Here is a 22,052-nt window from a genome sequence, read left to right on the forward strand (position 1 = left end):
GGCCTCCCCGTCGGAGGAGAGGACCAGGACCATCCTGGGCAAGGTGCAGCGGATGTTGGTGGCCGACGCGGCCAAGGTGAGGTCCATCAAGTCCCTCCTCGGAATGATGTCTTCCTGCATCTACCTCATTCCCATGTGCAGGCTCCGGATGCGCCCGTTGCAGGAGTTCCTGGACGCGCGCTGGATCCAAACGACGGGCAGCTTCGAGGAAAGGATCACACTCGACGAGAGTTTCCGACGAGCGATCTGGTGGTGGGGCACCCGCGCGCATCTGACGGCGGGCATGGACTTCCAGACCCCAGCCCACCAGGAGACAGTGACCACGGATGCCTCCCTGGAAGGGTGGGGAGCGCACACCGAAAATCTGCACGCAAGAGGCCTTTGGCTCCCGACGGAGAAATCCTTACATATCAACATCCTGGAGCTCCGTGCAGTGTTTTGGGCCCTCAGGTCCTTCCTTCCGTCCCTCAAGGGCAAGGTGGTGAGGATCTTCACCGACAACACCACCACCATATTTTACATCAGGAAACAGGGCGGAACCAGGTCCCCAGCACTGTCCAAGGAGGCGCAGGACCTGTGGCATTGGGCAGTCGCCCAAGGGATGTTTCTGGTGCCGTTTCATCTGGCAGGGATAAAAAACACCATCGCCGACTCACTCAGCAGGGAGCTGCGCTCGTGCCACGAGTGGGAACTACGGCAGGATCTAGTGGATCGCCTCTTCCGACGGTGGGGCACACCCCAGATCGACCTGTTCGCGACGGCGACGAACTCCAAGTGCCGGAGGTTCGCCAGCAGGTTTCCCCAGGCGAGGAGCATGGGCGATGCTTTCTCGTTCCCCTGGGAGGGCCTGTTCCTCTACGCGTTCCCTCCTTTGCCACTGCTAATCCGGCTCGTCAACCAGCTCAAGAGGTCACGGTGCAGGATGATCCTCGTCGCACCTGCGTGGCCGAGGCAGATATGGTTCCCGGACCTTCTGGACTTGTCAGCGTCCCCGCCAATCAAGCTGCCGGTGGACGCGGATCTGCTCTCCAGGGAAGGAGGCGCCATCCTCCACCACGACCCGATATCGCTGAACTTGCAGGCCTGGCTCCTGCAGCGCTAGAGTTTGGAGGATACGACATACCGGCCGACTGCAGAGAGGTTCTTGCAAAGGCCAGGGCGTCCTCGACTCTTAAATGCTACGGACACAAATGGAAGAGGTTCTCTGTCTGGTGCCACGCACAGAAGATTAACCCTCTACGGATTACGGCTCCCCAAGTACTGCCGTACCTGCTGACGCTGGCCAAAGCTGGGCTGGCACACGCGTCCTTCAAGATTCATCTTGCTGCGATCTCCCGATACACCAGAACCACGGGGCGGACGTCCTTGTGGTCTCATCGTCTGGTGAAAGAGTTCATGAAGGGACTGTTCAGATCGTTCCCGCCGGTGAAGGCTCCGGCCCCGGCGTGGGAGCTCAACGTGGTGCTGACCAAGCTCATGGGACCTCCGTTCGAGCCTCTGCACTCGGCCCCTTTGAAGTTTCTGTCGTGGAAAACAGCGTTTCTTGTGGCCATCACCTCCGCACGACGGGTGGGAGAGATCCAGGCCCTTTCCTGCAAGGCCCCGTACTTGACTTTTCACGACACGAGGGTAGTGCCAGGACGCACCCCTCCTTCATGCCCAAGGTACCGTCGGACTTCCACCTCAACGAACCCTTGGTGTTGCCTGTATTCTTCCCGTCGCCTTCGTCGCCGGCTGAGAGAACTTTGCACTCGCTGGATGTGGCTAGAGCGCTGAAGTTCTACGTGGACCGCACGAAGTGTTTTCGGAAGACGTCACAACTCTTTGTGAACTTTGGACCTGTCAATCAGGGGAAGGCTCTCTCGAAGGCTTCCATTTCCAGATGGCTCTCCGGCTGTATCATGTACTGTCATCGGTTGGCAAACCGACCGCTGCCTGGCCGTCCGAGAGCCCATTCCACCAGAGCGATCGCAGCTACCACGGCGTTCCTTTCTGGTGTGCCCGTGCTGGACATATGCAGGGCTGCTACGTGGAGGTCGACGCACACCTTCACGAAGTTCTACTGCGTCGATCGGGATTCCAGGGAGGAGTCCAGGGTCGGCCAAGCAGTGCTGCGCAACCTGTTCGCCTGAGGTGAGCCTGGTGGGGAGGTAAGATGCTTAATGTTGAGTTTGATGCAATGCTTAATGTTGAGCCTTTGCCACCGCCCGTGGTTGTGCATGTGTGTACTGCTATGTATTCTTTATTCATGAGCATGTGAATCCATGCCAGACCCCATGCTGGAGAAGGAACAAGTTACTTACCTGTAACTGTTGTTCTCCAGCATGGGTCTGGCATGGATTCACATGCGAACCCTCCCACCTACCCCTCTGCGGCTCTTCACTTGGTCATACTGCCACTTCACGTGCTTCCAAATCTGAAGATGGCTGCCAGAGGCGGTGCTTGGGTAGAGGGCAGTCATTGGCTGTGGTCAGTATGACGCAGAGACCAGTGATTGGTTATTACTACGAAAGACCGATCAGAAACGAAACTGATACTGGTTTTTTCTTTACCGAGGATTCCCAGCCTGACGGGGAATATTCATGAGCATGTGAATCCATGCCAGTCCCATGCTGGAGAACAACAGTTACAGGTAAGTAACTTGTTCCTTCCTGACTCCATAAGGGTGTCAATTGCCCGGCTTGCAGCACTACCTCAAAGACGCCAAGAATGATGACGCTGTCCACAAATTGATATTGGAACGTGTTGATGACTCTGAAGATTTAATTCTAAACCGTCGAAATGTGTTAAGACTTTTTTATCTCGTTCCAAGTCTGAGGGCGATTGCATCAGACGATTTTAAAAGTGTGGCATTCTTTAATGAAATTAGAAACGACAAAGTGATCTTGCATGTCCAGTCAATACTCATACATGATATCCTGTTAAGAGTCTGGCCCAATATAACACACTCCCTTGGGTTTGACATTTATAAAGGATTGAATGTGGGTCTCGAAGTTGGAATTGATGCAAAACAAGAAGTTGGCAGACTTCTCTCTGAATTTTACCCAGTGTAACGAACAGGGATGGGCTCAACCTGAACACTGAATTTATGCCTCCTTTGAGCTCCGTGTTGGATGAAGCAGTCTGTCAATCCAAGAACGGGGAGCAACTGAAGAAAACCATAGTGGGACGGGTGGGCTCCACGTCCTTAGTGTATAGCCCTGAAACATGCCCCTCATGCTCATTTAACAAAAATGGCTGGGACTGGGTGTGATAACTTTGAACACCAAGCTGAGAAAATAATGCCAGGAATTGGCTGACGGACTTCACTCAATCTAGGATCATGGAATACAAGAGGGTTCACTCATCTGCTTCAAACACCCTAGCTTCACGACCTTGACATGGTCTACCTACAGGAAACTTGGCTGACTGTTTGTCCAATTTTGCAAGATTTTGAAGTAACCTCAAATCCTGCAATAAAGCACTTAAAAGGAAGACCAATGGCCGGGTTGCTGAATGCAGCAAGGAAATCCGCTGGCTTGAGGATTGTGGAATCGGTCATCTCACCTTTCATTCAAGTTGCCATGGTGATTAGGTCTCAAAAAGACACGAGTGACTGTGAAACTTTCAATATTATTAATCTATACTGGAATCCTTCATTGACCAAGTCACCACAGTTATCGACGCACTGTTGGAAGACTCAAAGTTCCCGAACTTAATAATTTGTGGTGATCTTAACATTAATTGTGTGAACCATGGCAGAGAGAAGAATGACAAAAAGGGGAGATTGGCGTCTCGAGAGCTGGCAGCTGCCAATTGGGGTCAAGAGATGGATGCCAGAAAGATGTTTATGTTAAATGGTAACCTGGCTGGTGATATCCCAGCCAAAACAACGTGGAAAAGAGCGGAGCAATGCTCAACTCTTGACTATATCTTCATCTCTAAACCAGAGCACATAAGAGCCTCTTGGCTAGAAGGTATACCAATGGACCATAGTGATCATGATATGGTGAAGCTGACGTTTAATGCCTTAAGTCTACCAGCGCAAATCACATAGCCACATCCTGCGCGTGTTGGTTCCAATAGAATAAGACTGGAGCTTGAAGACCAGGACGTTCACAACATTGTCACTAGGCTTAATCTAGAAAATTGTGAGATCGAATATCAGCATCTACTAATCCAGTTCACGAAACACAAACAAGGCCTTAAACACCAGAAGTTCGCTCAGAGACAAAAGTTCGATCTACAAGTACAACAGCCGAAAAGACTGATGCGACCTAAGACAAGAAATCTTTCGAGATCTGACATCGTAGCCTTTTTAGCAATGAAAAAAGACGTTAAACAGATGTTTAAGAACTGGAGTAAGGCACACCATTCAGTGCTACTTCAAAATGACTCGGAGGAAATGATGGCCAGGATGGCAAACAAAAACTCCTCAGAGTTTTGGAGGCTCATCAAGGATAGATTTGCACCGCAAGACACTCTACAGGGAACACAGATTCTCCAGCATTGGATCTTTCATGGATTCACATGCTTAGAATATTCCCCGTCGTCAGACTGGGACCCCTCGGTACACATATATAGCCTTTTCCTATAGGAAAAACTTCCGACACTTTTGTGTCCTATCTGCGTCCTTTTAGGACCCGCCTACACATGCTCCGTAGGCTGTCTCAGTATAAGAGGCCCGCCCCCGCGGCTCCCCTTCAGATTTCAACCGTCTCCAAAGTAGTGGGATCTCCTCGCGTTGTCTTACTATTTTGTACAAGGTTGCATTACTGGAATTTGAGTAAAGAAAATGTCCTCCGCGTCAGGAAAAGCGCTGTTCCATCCATGTGCGGCTTGAAAAAAGTTTACGAGGGGGACGGACATATGGATTGTATATATTGCCTCCACCCTCATCATTCGGCGGATAACTGCGACATATGCAAAGGGTTTTCTCAAAAAACCCTCAAAGACCGGAGTCGACGACTGGTGGCATGGCTGAATGATGGAGCGGGGGCATACCCCCCTTCGGAGGTAGGCTCCACACAATTGGCAAAAACATCACGCCGCGCTACCTCGTCGGAACCACCGGCGAAGAAATTTCGACCGACGGAAAAAGAGTCGTCTGGAAGTCACTCAACTAGAGACTCCTCGTCAAAGAAATCTTCATCAAAAAAGCATGAAAAGGAAAGGAAATCCTCCTCGGGCGATCATCATAGATCGACCACGAGTCGAGTAAAAGCAAGCCATGTGTGGAAAAGGCGGGACCGCCAAAACCACCTGCTAAGTCACCGTCGTCGACGGCGGTCCAGTCATCGGCCTCCACCCTGCCACTTACGCAGGTGGCATCCACCGTCCCACCGACAACGGCGTTGACGATGGCCTCGTCGACGGGGGTTCTACAGGAGGCCTGGAGGCCTGAAGTTTTTGATCCGATCCCCCCGGATACTTTACTACAAGAACAGGCTGTGTCGCTGTCCTCGGAGGACGAGAACGAGAGAATAGCTGGCCCAGCAGACCTAGGGCTACGAGTGTCTGACAAGTCGTTGACGAGGGGATCCGTTATACCAGTATCTGCCCCTCTTCTCAATCCTCAATCTGTTTTGTCGTTGGAAATTCTGTCCACGCTTCAGTCTTTGTTACAGTCGTTGGACCAGCGACTACCTCAGGCAAACCTGCCACAGTCACCCGTCGACGAGCCGGGCCCGTCCCGTCAACCTACGCACGCCAATCTCAGCACTGGCACAAGAGGAAGGTGAGCTGCCAGATTCGGAGTCTGACAGGGGAGCCATGTCGGATATCTCATCATCCCCCTCCAGGGATCCAACCTGGGAGTCAGAGGTGGAGTTGGAAACCCCTAGAAGCCCAGCTCACCCGTCTCCTCCGGACGACATTGCGTCATTCCATTCTATGATGGAGACGGCATGCAAAGAATTTGGTTTGTCCCAGGAAGAACAGAAAAAGGACTGTTTTTTGTTCGACCACATGGGTAAGAGAAGGAGGTATGTGTTCTCGATACCAATACTAGACCATGTGTGGAAGGAGGGGTTGCAGACAATGCGTCACCCGTTTTCAGAGCCGGCAGTGAAAGGACACCTGGAAAAAAAAAGTTTAAGGCTCCAGAGTCTACCCCCAAGTGTTTATCCTCCCAACCAACGCCAGACTTGGTGGTGTCGGCGGCAGCAGCGAGGAAGGCGAAGGCCCAGCACAAGTGCACGACTCCGCCTGAAAACAAAGCGAGATGCCAGGATGCCTTTGGCAAAAAAAGTGCTATCCGTGGGAGCGACCACAGTAAAGGCTGCAAACTCTCTGGCAATTGTAGCCAGATACGATAGGGAGATGTGGCACAGGCTAGCTCCGTTGCTTGATCATCTTCCGGAAGAGCATAGGAAGGCAGCGATGTTACTTGTCCGAGAGGGTGAGGAAGCCTCAAATCACGCAATAAACATCGCGGTGGATCTCGCTGAGTCAGGCTTCAAGCAAGTCAATAATGGGGTCCTATTACGACGACAGTCATGGCTTAAGTGTACCTACTTCAGGCCAGAAGTACAATACAAAGTTTTAGATATGCCCTTTGAGGGAGACCTTCTTTTCAGTGAGAAGGTGGACGAAGCCCTAAAGGGAATGAAAGAGGACTCGGACATGGCACGTTCATTGGGTGCCCTCCAGAGTGGCCGAAGCTACAAGTCTTTTCGTCCCTTTAGAGGGGCTTCAGGTAATTCAAGATTCTCTGCGTCTGGAGACAGATCCTTTGGCAGATCGGCTTACCCCTCCCAGGGATACAGACGTGCCTCCCAAACGGCAAACCGTCGCCGGAACTTCCAGACTTCCAGGAAAAGACCATCATATCCGTCATCGTCGAGAGACAAGCAAAATAAAGATCAGCAGTGACATACAACACACCGTTCTAGGGGGAAGAGTGTCCGCATATGTCGACGAATGGGAACGAATAACGACGGATCAATGGGTACTGGATACTATAAGAAACGGACACTCTCTACAATTCAAACACAGCCCTCCGCACATTCCACCTGCGTTCACCGCTCATTCCCATCTGAAGATACTGCATAAAGTTAGCAAAGGGCGTGATAGAATTAGTTCCAACATGACAGAGAGGTCAAGGAGTCTACTCAAGGTATTTCGTCGTAAAAAAGCCGAACGGCAAATGGCGTCCCATTTTAGACCTACGCGATCTCAACAAGTCTTTAAAGAGCCTAAAATTCAAGATGCTCACTCTGCAGGAAGTGATCCGCGCTGTTCAAGAGGGGGATTTTCTAGCATCCCTGGATTTACAGGACGCGTTTTTCCATATTCCAATGTGTCGGAAACACAGGAAATTCCTAAGATTTGTAATAGGGCGGACTCACTACCAGTTCACAGTTCTTCCTTTTGGGCTCAAGACCTCCCCCAGAACGTTCATGAAATGCCTGGCTCCAGTAGCGGCCTGGCTAAGGAAGCAAGGCCACCACGTATACCCATACCTCGACGACTGGCTGGTAAGGGGATCCTCCCCAGCGTCGACCAACACAAGTTTACAAGCCACCATGCAGCTTCTACAACAGCTGGGATTTGCCATAAACTTCGAAAAATCCTCTCTGCGGCCATCGAGAACGCTGGTATTCCTGGGGGCACAGTTCGAGACCCAGTTAGGGCTAGTAAAACCTTCTCTCGACAGGACCTCAAGACTCAATCAACAAGCGTGCCGACTACAGCGAAACACCAGGATCTCAGTGAGAAAATACGCTTCAGTCCTAGGGGCCATGGCATCCTGCATCCATCTGGTGGAAAACTGTCGCCTATTCATGAGGCCAGTCCAGGAATTCCTCGCGGACCGATGGACGCAGGCTCAAGGATCGTGGTCAGACAAGATAACCATCGACGACGACAAGCTGCTTCGGACCCTTCAGTGGTGGCAGAGTTTCCACAATCTGAACAACGGTGTACCCCTACAGGAGCCGGAGTTTCAGCAAACCATAGTCACGGATGCGTCCCTAACCGGATGGGGAGCTCACATGGGTGCTCTCCAAACGCAAGGTCGCTGGTCTCCAACGGATTCACTCCTACACATAAACGTGTTAGAGCAGTACGATGGGCCTTGAAGGCATTCCTACCACACATCAAGGGTTCGTGAGTACGAGTACCGACAATACAACAGCCATGTTTTATCTGAGGAAACAAGGAGGGACGCGATCAAGAACTCTTTCCATAGAAGCCCAGAAAACATGGCATTGGGCATTAAAGCACGAAATTTCCATCGTGGCTCATCACCTCCCAGGAGTGAGGAACTCCCAGGCAGACTCCCTCAGCAGAAGCATGGCCCAGATACACAAGTGGGAAATGGACACAGTTCACCTGATGAAAGTGTTTGAGAAATGGGGTCACCCCCTCTGGACGCCTTCGTGACCAAAGACAACAAGAAATGCGAGCAATTCGCAAGCAGATGGCCTCAAGAGGGTTCCATGGGGGAGGCATTCTCCTTCCCATGGACGGACATGTTCCTTTATGCTTTTCCCCCGTTCCCCCTCATGCGTAGGACAATACAGTGGATACGCAGATACAATTGCCGGGTAATTCTAGTGACACCATACTGGCCAAGGCAACCGTGGTTCTCCGACCTGCTTCACCTGTCGCTGGAACATCCCATAGCGTTTCCGAAAGTCCCGAACCTACTATCCTGGGACAAAGGCACGGTGTGGCATCACGACCCGGACAGTCTCAACCTTACAGCCTGGCTCCTGACTTTTCGGAGTTCGGTGATTTAGAGGTTTCGGAGGATTGTCAAAAAATTCTGCAGGCGGCTAGAGCCCCTTCTACAAACAAATCTTACTCCTATAAGTGGCGGAGGTTCTGTGAATGGTGTAGAGGACAACAAGGCCTACAACCGTTGTTGGTGACGCCGGAACAAGTTCTACCTTACCTGCTCCTCTTGGCGGAGAGGGGATTATCCTTCACATCGATAAAGGTGCACCTGGCGGCCATCTCGAGGTTCACAAGGAAGAGGCAGTCGTCTCCTCTGTTTAGCGACAGACTCGTGAAACACTTAATGAGGGGTTTATTTCGAGTTTTTCCCCCGGTAAAACGTTTTCCCCCCGCCTTGGAGTCTCAACACAGTGTTGGCAGGCTTAATGAAACCGCCTTTTGAGCCTATGGCCATGTCCGACATAAAATTCATTTCGTGGAAGTTGGCATTCTTGATTGCTATCACATCAGCTAGGAGAATCTCGGAACTGCAAGTGCTGGTTGTAGACCCGCCATACCTAAGATTATTTAAGGACAAAGTAGTCCTGGCAACTAATCCTATGTTCATCCCAAAAGTTCCGACAGTGTATCACAAACACTCGTCCATTGTTCTCCCTACTTTCTTCGCCACACCATCATCGGCAGCAGAAAAAGCTCTTCATACCCTGGATGTTAAAAGGGCTCTGAAATTTTACCTACATCGTACACAGGAACTCAGGTCTACTCGACAACTGTTCGTCGCATATGGTCCGTCGACGAGAGGAAAAGCAATCTCTAAACAAGGATTGGCTCGATGGGTCTCATCGACGATTGCGTTTTGTCACTCTAAGGCCGGAAGGCCACTGCAAGGACATCCTAGAGCCCATTCTACAAGATCGATGTCCTCCTCAACAGCTTTATGGGCAGGAATTCCGCTGACGGACATATGCCAAGCTGCGCCATGGTCAGTGCCCCACACGTTTACCCGCCACTACTGCCTTGCCAGGCAGCATGCGGACGAGGTGCAGATGTGAAGAGCTGTCCTGCGCCATCTGTTTCAGTAAGGTAAGCTCCACGCTGTGGAGAATCTGTTGTCTACCTTTTTAATGACAGTATACTTTATGTGGGTAAGGTTATATGAGTTAACTTATTCCTACTGTACATATGCATTGTGTAGCATGGTGAGGGTATATTACATTACATTCTCACCGCCGTCTCAAGTGTTACTGCTATACAATCTATTCTAAGCATGTGAATCCATGAAATATCCAATGCTGGAGAAGGGAATAGTTTCTTACCTGTAACTCCATTTCTCCAGCATTGGTATCTTTCATGGATTCACATGCGGCCGCCAACCTCCCCGGAATGTAATATATTTGATTGATAAGTTTAACCCTTCCTACGTTGGAGGGGCCGAAATCTGAAGGGGAGCCGCGGGGGTGGGCCTCTTATACTGGGACGGCCTACGGAGCATGCGTAGGCGGGTCCTAAAAGGACGTAGATAGGACACAAAAGTGGCGGAAGTTTTTCCTATAGGAAAAGGCTATATATGTGTACCGAGGGGTCCCAGTCTGACGACGGGGAATATTCTATGCATGTGAATCCATGAAAGATAACTCCATAACTCCATGCTGGAGAAATGGAGTTACAGGTAAGAAACGATTCCCTTTCAGAAGCAACTTGGGTTGATTTCTATACTTAAATGTATAGTGAGAATGGGAGCTCCAACGATTGGAGCTCATCCAAGCTTGCCTCATGGGACCTGGTGTTTGATTGTGGCGGCATATTGAACACAATAAATAAATTGCGTGCCTCAAGAGCCCCAGGTCCTGACGGACTTACTAACTTCACAATGAAGTGAAATCCCGAAGCCTGGGAAGACTTCTGTATGACCCTTTTTGAAAGAATAATAGTGCAACGTACCACCCCCACACCCTGGAAAAGCACTTAATTGTTCCTATTTTCAAAAAGGGGCATCAGGCCCATCCGAAAGACTGCAGGCCTATCGCCCTTCTCGATGTCCTAGGCAAGATCTATGCAACTCAACTGCAATGTAAATTGCTAAAATGGTCTACCAACATTAACTATGTTGATCCAAGACAAGCCAGCTTCGTGAAGGGTGTTGGGTGTGGCCTTAACCTCCTTCTACTGAACTTAATCAAGATGGACGCAATAAGAACAAATACCAAAGTCTATCTGGCCCTTCTAGACTTCTCCCATGCATTTGACAGCATTGACCGGGGGAGCTTGTGGAAAAAATTCTCTTCTTGGCACTGTCCACCAAGCCTCATCGATGCAATTGGAGAACTTGACACCAATACTAACATTATAATTAAATTGGACCGTAGTGGGACTCTATCGGTTCCAATACAAACTTTTAAGGGTGTGAAGCAAGGCTGTCTGTTGGCAGCAATCGTATTTAATCTATTTCTATCCGACATTGGTGGAAACGCCACTAAATGCTTCACCTAAGATATATGGAGCCCATGTGGGCTGGCTTCTTTATGCTGATGATCTGATACTTTTAGACAGTATTGGGATACAGCGGGAACTTGATGCGCTAGAATCTTATGTGTCAAACAACGGTCTACAGATTAATAAAAAGAAGTGTGAAATAATGATTCTTCAAAACCTGATGACCGTAAAAAACAAAGTAAATATGTTTGGCACTTGGAAAAAAACAGTTTGACCACGACACGAAGCGCCAAATATTTGGGGACTTGGCTAAACACCAACATAAACGATGATCCTTGGGCCCAATCAGTAAAAATCAAATGTCCGCCGTTAGCTTGCCAAGCATCAATTATCAATAAACAATATGGGAAATTTTCTTTGAAACCGACTTTGGTTTTTTACCTTCAAAAAGCGGAGACAGCTATGATTTTTGGTGTGGAAAGTGCTTTTGGCTTTTGGCTGCTCTTATGAGTTATGGTGTACGTTGGAGAACATCTTTTGGGTCTGGCTCTTACAATTACCCAAAGGAACATCAACTGCGTGCATACGACATGAACTTGGTTTAACATCAATCCATGCTAGAGAATGTTTTGGAACGCACTATGTATATTTCGAAAAAGCATGACATCTTCTCCCGTGCCACAGTTCAAAATATTACATAACTCTGGCAGTGACAAAAAGAACACTATGCTAGCCTTGTGGAGTAAGCAATGCCAGGAAGTTCTAAAGGTTCATGATAACTCAGTATCTACACTACTGGATAATCCTGACTTAGCCAAAAGACAGCTTTGGAGATCAGACAGGTGTCAAACATGTGAATTAAGAAGATCATCTCAATTAATGAGTGAGGTGCCTTACGAAGCAACAGCCCTTGGCGAATTGCAACCTTATTTATCACAGTTTCCTGATCAGAATTTGCGATCTTTATACATGCGGTTCAGACTTAACTTATTCCCGACTAAAGATCGCACAGGACCCAAAACACTGAGGCGGATCAGACCTGCCGATTCTGTGAACAAAGTGTTGAGACACTGAAGCATTTAACTTTATTCTGCCCAAAGTTGCGGAATCTGAGAACTTGGACTTTGGGCACAGTCATTTGCAAGTATCTAACCTATAGTGCAGATGAATGGTGGCAAAGCATGTTTACTGGGTTAGATCTGAAACTAATGTTTGCTTTGGTAAATTTTCTTAGAGAATTAAAAGTTCGCCTTATGCCCAGTAGACCGGAGTCAGAACATGAGTAATTTAGAGTAAAAACTGACGAAAATAATAAGTTGGGTCGCACCTTAACTTGCGGTAGTTATTGGGGAAAGTCTGTAAGAAATGTGGATGATGTTTTTATGTTTTTTATTTGTTGTGTGTTTCTTTTAAGGTTTACATAAAGCAATAAAATAAAAACAAAAAAAAAATATAGACCCAAAACTAAATCGGGCCCTCCCTCTTCTTTCATTTCTGCTCAAGAGCATAAGTCTATCTGACTTCCCTCCGGGTATGTGCATACCTTCCGCTCCTACCTTCATCAATGAGCATACATCCCTGGTAGCAGGAAAGCCTTCCAACTTCCTCTCTTTTTGGAAAACCATTACTCGAGAGGAGTGGGTTCTGAATACTATTCAGCATGGTTACCGACTTGCCCTTCTGGCTAGTCCACCTTCCTCTCCTCCAAAGCTCCAGGAATCATCCCGGAGCTCCTGGAAGAGATTCAAAAACTCATTGTTCTAGGAGAGATAGTTGGTTCATCAAGAGGAACTAGGTCAGGGGTTTTACTCTTGTTACTTTCTGATCCCAAAGATATCTGGCGTGATCCGTCCAATTCTGGACATTTCAAACCAACTAATTTCTGTCTCTAGATCCCCATCTACAAACTGTCAGTTTCTAAGATTTACAATAAGAAGGTCTCCTCACGAGTTCACATTTCTTCCCTTTGGGCTAAATTCTACTCCCAGGTTTTTTGCAAACGTTCTGGGGTCAGTGGCAGCCTACCTTCGGCTAAGAACAGTCCATCTAAGCCCCTACCTAGGCGAATGGCTTCTCAAAGCCCAGTCTCCGGAGAAATTGCTTCAGAAATTGCAAGTAACTTGCCATACCCTGTTAAACATGGGGTTCTTCATAAATGTGACAAAATCCCAACTCAATCCCTCACAAAGGATCCAATTCCTAGCAACAGTTATAGGCACTACTCTATTCCTTTCCACCCCTGTAAAGGGTGGAAGCCATTCAACAAACCATCCAACATACCCAACAGCATGGTGGTTTCAAAGGCTCTTGGGCCTCATGGCCACTTGCATAAACCTAGTTCCCTTTGCAAGTCTCCATATGAGAACGATCCAATGACATCTTGCTCTCAACTGGTACCAGCTCTTGGATTCCCAGCAAATGAAAATCCAAATTCCAAAACAAGTTCAGGACTCTCTGCTCTGGTAGAAATCCTCAGAGAACCTGTTAATGGGGTTCCCCTTTCAACCGCCTCCTCACCAAATAGTCAGAACAAACTCTTCAGCCCATTGTCAAAGTCTAACAGCTCACTGTCTTCGGTCCTCTCTGCAAAAGGACCACATCAATGTCCTTGAACTAAGAGCCATATTTTTCAATCTACAATTTTTTCTTCCCTCAGTTCAAGGAAGAGTGGTGAAAATTCTAATGGACAATACCACTGCAATGTTTTATATGAACAAGCGGTGGGTGGGGGGACTTGCTCCTGTCCCCTGTGTCTCGTAGCAAAAAAGATGCAGTATTGGGCAATTCAAAATAACATTTTCTTGTTGGCGTCCCATCTTGAAGGGAAGAACAACGTTTTTGCAGACAAACTGAGCAGGTTACAGTCTGCTCCGCATGAGCGGGAGCTGAAACAGCCAGTAGCACACATGATATTTCAGAAGTGGGGCCATCCATCAGCCATCTCACTATGTCGTAAGTTTGCATCAAGGCATGGTCAGGGTCTTCTATCCCTGGGAGGTGCTCTACAGCGGAATTGGTCGACTCTAACACTTTATTGACCAGATTCAAAATGCCACACAATCTGGCAATGATTCTTATAGCCCTGTTCTGGCCTTGCCAGACCTGGTTTCCAGACCTTCTGGAGTTAGCTGGTACAGCCCTATTAGATCTTCCACTATTGAGAGATCTTTTGACTCAACAGAAGGGGCAGGTCCTTCACACCTCCCCTCAATTGCTCAACTTGAGTGCTTGGTTCCTGAGAATCTAGCCTTTTTCCACTTAGGTTTGTCAGAGCAAAACATTGCCATTGCGTCAGCCTCCAGAAAAGCTTTCACTAAGAAGCAATATCGTAGCAAATGGTTATGTTTCTGCCACTGGCCCTTAGAACAAGACCTTATCATTAAGACCTCTATTAATGATGTCATGTCTTATCTTGTTTCCACTTTCCTGAATAGATAACAAGTCTTTCTCTCTTTCCAACAAAGCCATTAAGGCCACTTTGAGGGCCTTTTACGTTTACATCCCCCTATTGGTCAACGTCCACCTCAGTGGGATCTCAACATGGTTTTATCAGCCCTAATGCAAAAACCATTTGAGCCTATGGCTTCATGCAAATTGGAATCCAAACTTGAAAAACAACCTTCTTAGTAGCCATAACTTCAGCTAGAAGGATTGGTGAGCTCCAGGCTCTCTCCTCAAAGGAACCATATATAGTATTCCATAAGGCAATGTTGTCCTATGTACGGTCCCCTCCTGTCTACCCAAGGTGGTCTCTGATTTTCACATAAACAAGGAAATGGGTCTTCCCATTTTTCTTCCCCGACAGCACACTTCTGAGGCCGAAGAATAATGACATAACCTAGACGTTGTAAGAACTTTAAAATTCTACCTTAAAAGGACCACACCGTTTAGGAAAGCAGACCAGCTCTTCATTACTTATGGTGGTTCTTATCATGGAAATAAGGGAGCAAAAGCTGCCTCCTGTGTCTCCAAGGCTTATGACATGAAAGGGCTTGCAACTCTGCAGAGACGTTGGGCTCATTCTACTAGAGCCAAGGCTGCATCTGTAGCCTTTACCAGGCACGTTCCCATTGTAGACATCTGTAAAGCAGCTAACTGGGCCACCCTGCTTGCCTTTTGCAAGCACTATCCTATGGACACATCTTCTAGAACTGATTCAAAATTCGGCAAAGAGGTTCTCCGCAACTTGTTTACCTGAATCCTGTATATGCTGTCTCCACCATCCTTGCTTACTCAAAAGCTTTTTAGTCTGGTCCCAACCAGTTGGGAAGGAGGGAGAGCCAGGACGACAGAGAGAGAAAGATTACCTTAATGGTTATTCTGGTTTTCGTGGATCTGCGCATTTCCCATGCGAACCCACTTTCAAAACACCTACATACCCACAACTACACCCTCAACTCACCCCCACCCACACCCCCAATATAAACCCTACTTACCTTTTTTTTTACACGCTGGGTCCCTGCAGCACCAGTTCTGATCACAGAAGTGAAAGGGGTCACGGCGCTGCAGGGTCCTTTTTATATTTTTTTTATTTTTTTCGGGAGCTGCAGGGGTGACCCCGCAAACCCAGCTCACTATACCACAGAGTATAGTGAGTGGGGTGTTGTGGGGAAAACGCCTAAAGCCCCCGTTTTTTTTCCAGGTGTGCTGCAGGAGTGTCCCCTGCAACACCCCGCTCACTATACCACACATTATAGTGAGCGGGGTGTTGTGGGGGACACCATCGCAGTTGTTTTTTATATACTTACCTACAATGCTACCACCAAAGGTTCGAACCTTTGGTGGTAGCATTTTTCCGACTTTTTGCACGGTCTGACTTTTTTTTTCAGTCCGATCGTACAATTCTCGTTTTCTTAGTCCAGGCTCTCCCTCCTTCACAACTTACCCAGCTGTACCCTACGGTACACACATTTAATTTCTACAACCATCAGCGGAACTACGGGAACTGGGTGTGGAACTTTGGTGACGTGAGGATAAGGTGTGGGGCCGCACGTGTGACGTAGGCCCTTCCCCTACCAAATTTCTTAAAGTGCCAGCTATCTTTTTGAGCCAGCTTTTCCAGACCGTCTGCGGATGCAGGCGTTCCCAACCAGTTGGGAAGGCGGGAGAGCCTGAACTAAGAGAACCTGAATCACCATGAAGGTAATTTTTCATATATATTTTTCTTTCTCTAACAGAACCGTATCCTTGCACACATAACCCACGCCACAGTCCTACCTGCATGAAATTACATATCTGAAAACAAACATTTATTTAAACAACATAACATTAAAGTGACAGTAATAATTGACACTAGGCCACATTAAAAACAATATCTAAACCCGTGGTGCAGCACTACACCAATCTGGGACAAACAGTTCACAAAAACCAATGTTTCAATGGAAAGATCATTTGATCTAGGCCAGCTACGCTGGGAGGTTGTATAATTTTCACAGGAACGCTTCCTTCATAAGGGCAACAAAAAGCAACTTCTGACAAGAAGGGTTTCATACCTGGACAACCGTCCTGCTAATATGCAGGTCTGGTGTCGCATTGCCTCCTGGCATTAGGCGTTGCATGATCAAACTGCCCTGAATTGGACTTAAATAATGTGAGGCACACTTCTGCCCGATCACATAAAATTTATCAGTGACTCTCTTGTATGGCAAGATACAGGTTCTCAGTCCCAACAGGAGTCGTGCGCCGCAGGAATTCAAATTAACCTAGCTAGACCGCGACAGTTTCACCTCCATTTGAAGTCAGCGGTGCTCCGCTGTACTACTGTAGACGTGCTAAACTCTGTTTCATTTTATCGAGCATCTGTTTGGTAGAGGTAGATCTTTTCTTTTTCTCCAACGGGTCGGTCCTCACCCGTTCACTCACTGTTCTGATATCAGCACGTCAGTTCTTTACTTTGTGATACAAATATTTGAGACATGATTGACTGTTACTGTTTGTGGTTGGAGCCCTTGTTATAAGGGCATTCATTTACACCATCATTCTCTCTAATTGTGTTAGCCTGTAATAAAATACTTAACTGGGAAAGAATTTCAGTGAGATAGTTAATACTCTCGGTAGATTGGCATGTAGTAACCTTTTATTTCTTCTGCCCTTGTTCATCCATACCAGGGGGGCTGCATGAGAGCAGAATATACAGAAAAGCTGCAGGCTCAATTGCAGGAACACCTGTGTGCCAGTTACCCCCTCTCATGCTACTTGGCTCCTAACCCGTAGTCCCTTTCTCTGCAAAGATGGAGAAAGAGTACTCACCAGTGGACCAAGTTAAAAACAAATTACACACCAATTTATGCAGGACTGTTTTTCAATTGGTTTACCTTTTTTAGCTAGTTGCATGCCTCGATACCCAGCTCTTGGGGTCTCTCCTGTAACAAGACATTTTGGCGTGAGGTGCTGTTTCACCATAAACATAATCCCTGTTCTGAACACACATGGCCCATCTGTGCACTCTGCAACAATTTCCCTGTGTCTGCTAATCTTCAGACTTCACTGCTGTTGAAGACTTTTTTTGAAGCTTTGTCAAAGGACCTTCAAGGCGGCCACTTTCCTTGTGTCCCACCATAGTTGTAATGCGCCCCACCGAAGTGCCCTTTGGCCCCTAGAGACTGGCCCCTCCGGGGTTAAACGTTGAGGTACAGCCCAGGGGTCGGGTCAGGCTCACTAGCTAGGTTTGCTTCTGGGCTCCTTGGTCCTTTAAACATCTGTGAGTCCAGCACCAGGATCTTTCCTTCCAGGGTCTGTACTAGACGTTCCATGGGTAGTGTCCCACTGGAGTTGTGAACCCATCCTGGGTGACCACAATCACAACAGTCTCCCTCCTTCACCCTCTTCTGCTCCCCCTCTCTTGCCCTCTCCCTTCCTCTCGCCCACTCTTCCTCTCTTTCACACACTCTCCCCATGCACTGCACCCAATGCACCCAATGCACGATTACCTATTTGTGTCGGCAAAAAACTGTCTTCAAAAGCCCTCCTCAAAAGGATGTCCAAAGACACCCAGCACATCTGCATCACTGTCTAGGACTCCAAGACCAACGATTTAGGCATGGCTGTTGTATCAATGCAAATGAAAGCAATGGGTATTGGGGCAGAAACCTCGGTCAAGATATTGCTACCCTCAGTGCGCAAGGAAGGGGGGTGGCTTCAGGATTTCCTATGCCTCTGTATGCTTGTATCCCCACGCTCATGCAGTGGGCCTCCCTGACAATGCCAGGGTGTATCCTCACCCCCCACGTCCTTGCAACATCATTTTCTGGTGCCTCTTACACTGTAGCTTCTGCAGGTTCCCCTTCTGCCTTCCAGTCAAGTGTGACCAGAGTGAAATGTAAACAGATAATGTCTACATCAAACATGAGAGAGTTCAGAGATCTCATAAGAGCAATTTCATCTGTTCCACCAACTGTCCCAGCACCGCACTTTTTGGACCAACCTGTGCAGCAGTTCAGATGCCTGCCACTGTCTTTGGCGTTGGTGGCTCCTACTTTGGTTTCTCTGGCTTGTCCTCTGCTGTCCCTGCCACCCAACCCCCTCATAGAGGATGCACCTCCCTCACATGAACTTCCTGATTGAACCCACAGTCGGTTTTCTTCTCTCCCTCTGGAGGGGATGCAGACATCTTCTTTGATGACTAGCAGGAATTACTGTCAAGTCCTTTTACACGAACATCACTTAAGGTTCCTGGGCATAAAGTTCCCAGACCCTTTACCTGCAGAGGCAGGAGTCTTAACCGCAGATTGGTCTGGTGATGCTGCTGAAACTGGTTTCCTTTTCCAGATTACACCCTTTTAGAAGTAAATGAGGCAATGGACGAGCAGTTTTGTCCCTACTGATGAATGCCTGGGGGCAAAGTACTGGCAATGAGCAGCTTTAAAAGGCCTTTGATCCCCCTCTGCAAACCACTGTGGATACATCTGCTTTTGTTCCAAGCTAAACTATCTTCAATAGCTGTCCTCGGTTTTCCCGGGATGGAAGACAAGGTTCTGGATGCATCTGGGAAGAGAGTTTACTCGTGTGCCTCTCATGTTCTCGGGCAGGCTAATGCTGATGCCATTTATACTGCTTGCCATTGCAGACCATGGTGCAATGATGCAAGGTAAGGGAATTTACTGCCAAAAAGAACCGTTTCTTACAGTAATGGCTAATGCCAGACCAGTGACAACTTCTCAGAGGCAGAAGCTAGTCAAATAGATATTGACTTTTGTTGCAAATGTATCAGTGGAGATATAAGGAGGCATGTGTAGCTGTGCAGCCAAAAACTCTTTTCTGAGGCACATTAAAATGTTCTTAGGCTGCCTTTGACTGCCTGCAGTTATTTCACGTCACAATGGCTGAAACCTTGATAAAACAGGCAAACATTGGAACCCTTCTCAAACTGACCATGTCTACCTAACAGAAAGCAGACTGAAGCCAGAGGATTCAGCAGTGTCCATCAGCCAGGAGCACATGGATCGTCTGGACTGGTCTTCTAGTGCTACTCCTTTCAAGAGACAAATTACCAAGGGATTCTTGATAGAGCCCAAAACCGAAGCTGCATTAACCTGCTGCAGATGAATCCCTCAACAACTGTGGGAGAAAGCAATAACCCTATTGGTACCTACAAAGGGTATCCCCACCTCTACTCCTTCTGCCCCTCCCTCTGTGTCTCTGGAGATGGAAATTGTGTAGCCCCTCGAAATGGGAAATTTTAAGAGACATAGGGTTCTATTCTGGACGTTTCTCAATTGAAAAGGACAATGCCAGATGCAGGCTCATGCTCGCTCATGCTCTGCCTTCCCACTAAAGGGTTCAAGATAATGACTCTGTTGCAGATCTTCTGCAGCCAGCAGGGGTATTGGCTTCTGCGCTGTGGATCTACATGATGCATATCTTCACACCCTCATCCAAACATCTTCCAGTTCTTATGGGGGACTTTTTTAAATCTAGGATAATCTAAACAATTCAGACCCTTCACTAAACATTTTGTCACTTTCAAGTGTTGCCCCAATCCCCCCCTTACCCCTCACCTCGGGAGCATGAGCTTTCAAGGCCTACATTGCCTGATGGGTGGCCACCTACATTCAGGAACGTTACAATCTACCCCCCCTTCCACCAAAAGGATTGCATGTCCTCTTGAGAGAGGTGGCATCAGTGGAAGTAGGTTATGCTTGATGTCACCTACAGGGAGGCTCCTTGGCCTGCCCCCATGCCTTTTGCAGACATACACGCTTAATTCAATCTCTAGAGTGGATGCCAGATTGGACAAGCTTTTCTCCAGCACATCTTTAGCTACGTATGGAGGAATGCTGATGGGATGTAAGAGTAACTTTAAGTTGCCCACCATATTGAGTTCTGTACTCATAGGTCCATACTCCCCTTTACTCCATATGCCCCACCATTTGTCTGGCTAAAACGTGTCCCTTGTGATAGTAATGTTTACTGTGTAAGGGAATGGCATTTGGAAGTGCTTGATGGAAGGAGCCAGGCCACTGCTGTTTCCAGCACAAGCACCCTCAGCTTTTTTTCAAATTTCTGCTGGTTGGAGGTCTCTGGACTGATCTCAGTTGGGACAGCATTCTGCAAGTATGGAAGAAAGGGGACAGTGCACTAGGAGTACAGTAGTCAATACAGTGAGTAATGTTAACTGTTTAAAGTGTAGCATCTTAACTCAGTTACATGTCTTGACTGCTCATGTAATGCCCGCTTCTTTCTCATATAGGAGTGTGACCAGGTTCATGTTGAAGATGTTGCATCTGATGACAATGGACAAGACTTAAGGTATGATTTCCTGATTTATTGGTATCATTTATATGACGCACACTGCACATTTAGTCACCTTGTGGCGCTAATGATGTCTGCAGCTATGAGAAGCGACTCCTGACCTATTTGTTAAAGACTGGTTGGACTCCAGTCTGATACTGCTGAAAGAACATTCTAGTGTCACAATACCCAGACCACCAAATGCCGACTACTGTGGGTGAAGTGTCTAACTTTGGACGTGCCATGGCTTTCAGGGCTTTGGATCTTGCTGGTCATATACACTGGGGCAGTGTTCCAGAGGCAATTTGTAACTGGGCACTAAGGGCCGCACCACAAGTTGGGTGGTGTGGTAAAAATGCGGCGGTCATAGCGTTACCGCTGCATTACCACACCACCCAATCACGAGTTTTGGGGGAGAGTTGGGGGATTCACTTCCAGCTATAGGCTGGAGGTGAATGCGCTGACTTGCCACCCATTTTCGGCGCACTTACTGCTGCAGTAATTGCGCAGAAAATACCATATTGAGTAACCGGACCAAGTGGCAGTAATGGTAATTGCGTTGGGTGGTATTCCAGTGGATTTACCCTGTGATACCGCCCAATTTGTGATGAGGCCCAAAGTCCTATGGATGATCCTGTTATTGACCTCCAGCAAGGGAGGTGGTTTGTGCAGGGGAAGATATATGGGGTTTCGGCTACGGTGTTAGGGGTATGATATATGATATGATAGGTAATTTTAACGTGCTTAATACCCAGAGGTCCCTGGGATCGAACCTGCGTTTGCTCCATGTCGTCTTGCTTCCAAGGTGAGCATGTTGCCCCTAAGCTATCCTCTCGAGACTGGGTGGTGGGGTCTGACTTTAAAATGTTCCCAGATGGGATGTGGTTGGACAAAAGCTCTTGCTTCTAGAGTCTTATAGGGATGTCCATATTTGGAATTCACTCACAGTCCTACACGTGGTGTTTCCTATTGTTTGAGCTTCCTTTCTGTTTAACTATGCTTTTTTTTAGGCTTTAACTTGCAGGGTTCAATCCCTTGCATGTTTGTGAAGAGGAAATGATGGCATTCTCTGGCACTTTTCTGCCAGTGATTTGTTCAGGTTTCCGTCTGCTTCACACCAGTGCATTGGGCAGCATTTACCATTGTCCCTTTGTTGGTGGAGAGTGGGACACTTTTACTTTAATTTTGCTGAGTCATCTAGAACGAGTAATGTATATGCATTTGAATTA

At 47.8% G+C, this 22,052-nt stretch overlaps 1 protein-coding gene across 9 annotated transcripts in view; it reads left to right on the forward strand.

Moving 5' to 3' along the window:
* Window positions 1-22,052, forward strand: part of EYA3 (EYA transcriptional coactivator and phosphatase 3) — a 2,553,793-nt gene that overhangs the window by 1,983,803 nt on the left and 547,938 nt on the right. For all 9 annotated transcript variants that reach the window (XM_069623074.1, XM_069623072.1, XM_069623073.1 and 6 more), the window contains one exon: window positions 20,783-20,841. In XM_069623074.1, the coding sequence (XP_069479175.1) occupies window positions 20,783-20,841 (59 nt within the window). The remainder of the gene's footprint in view (window positions 1-20,782; window positions 20,842-22,052) is intronic.

This window comes from Ambystoma mexicanum, chromosome 11 (assembly GCF_040938575.1).
Source record: "Ambystoma mexicanum isolate Mex_15411 chromosome 11, UKY_AmexF1_1, whole genome shotgun sequence".
In the NCBI taxonomy this organism is placed as follows: Eukaryota; Metazoa; Chordata; class Amphibia; order Caudata; family Ambystomatidae; genus Ambystoma; species Ambystoma mexicanum.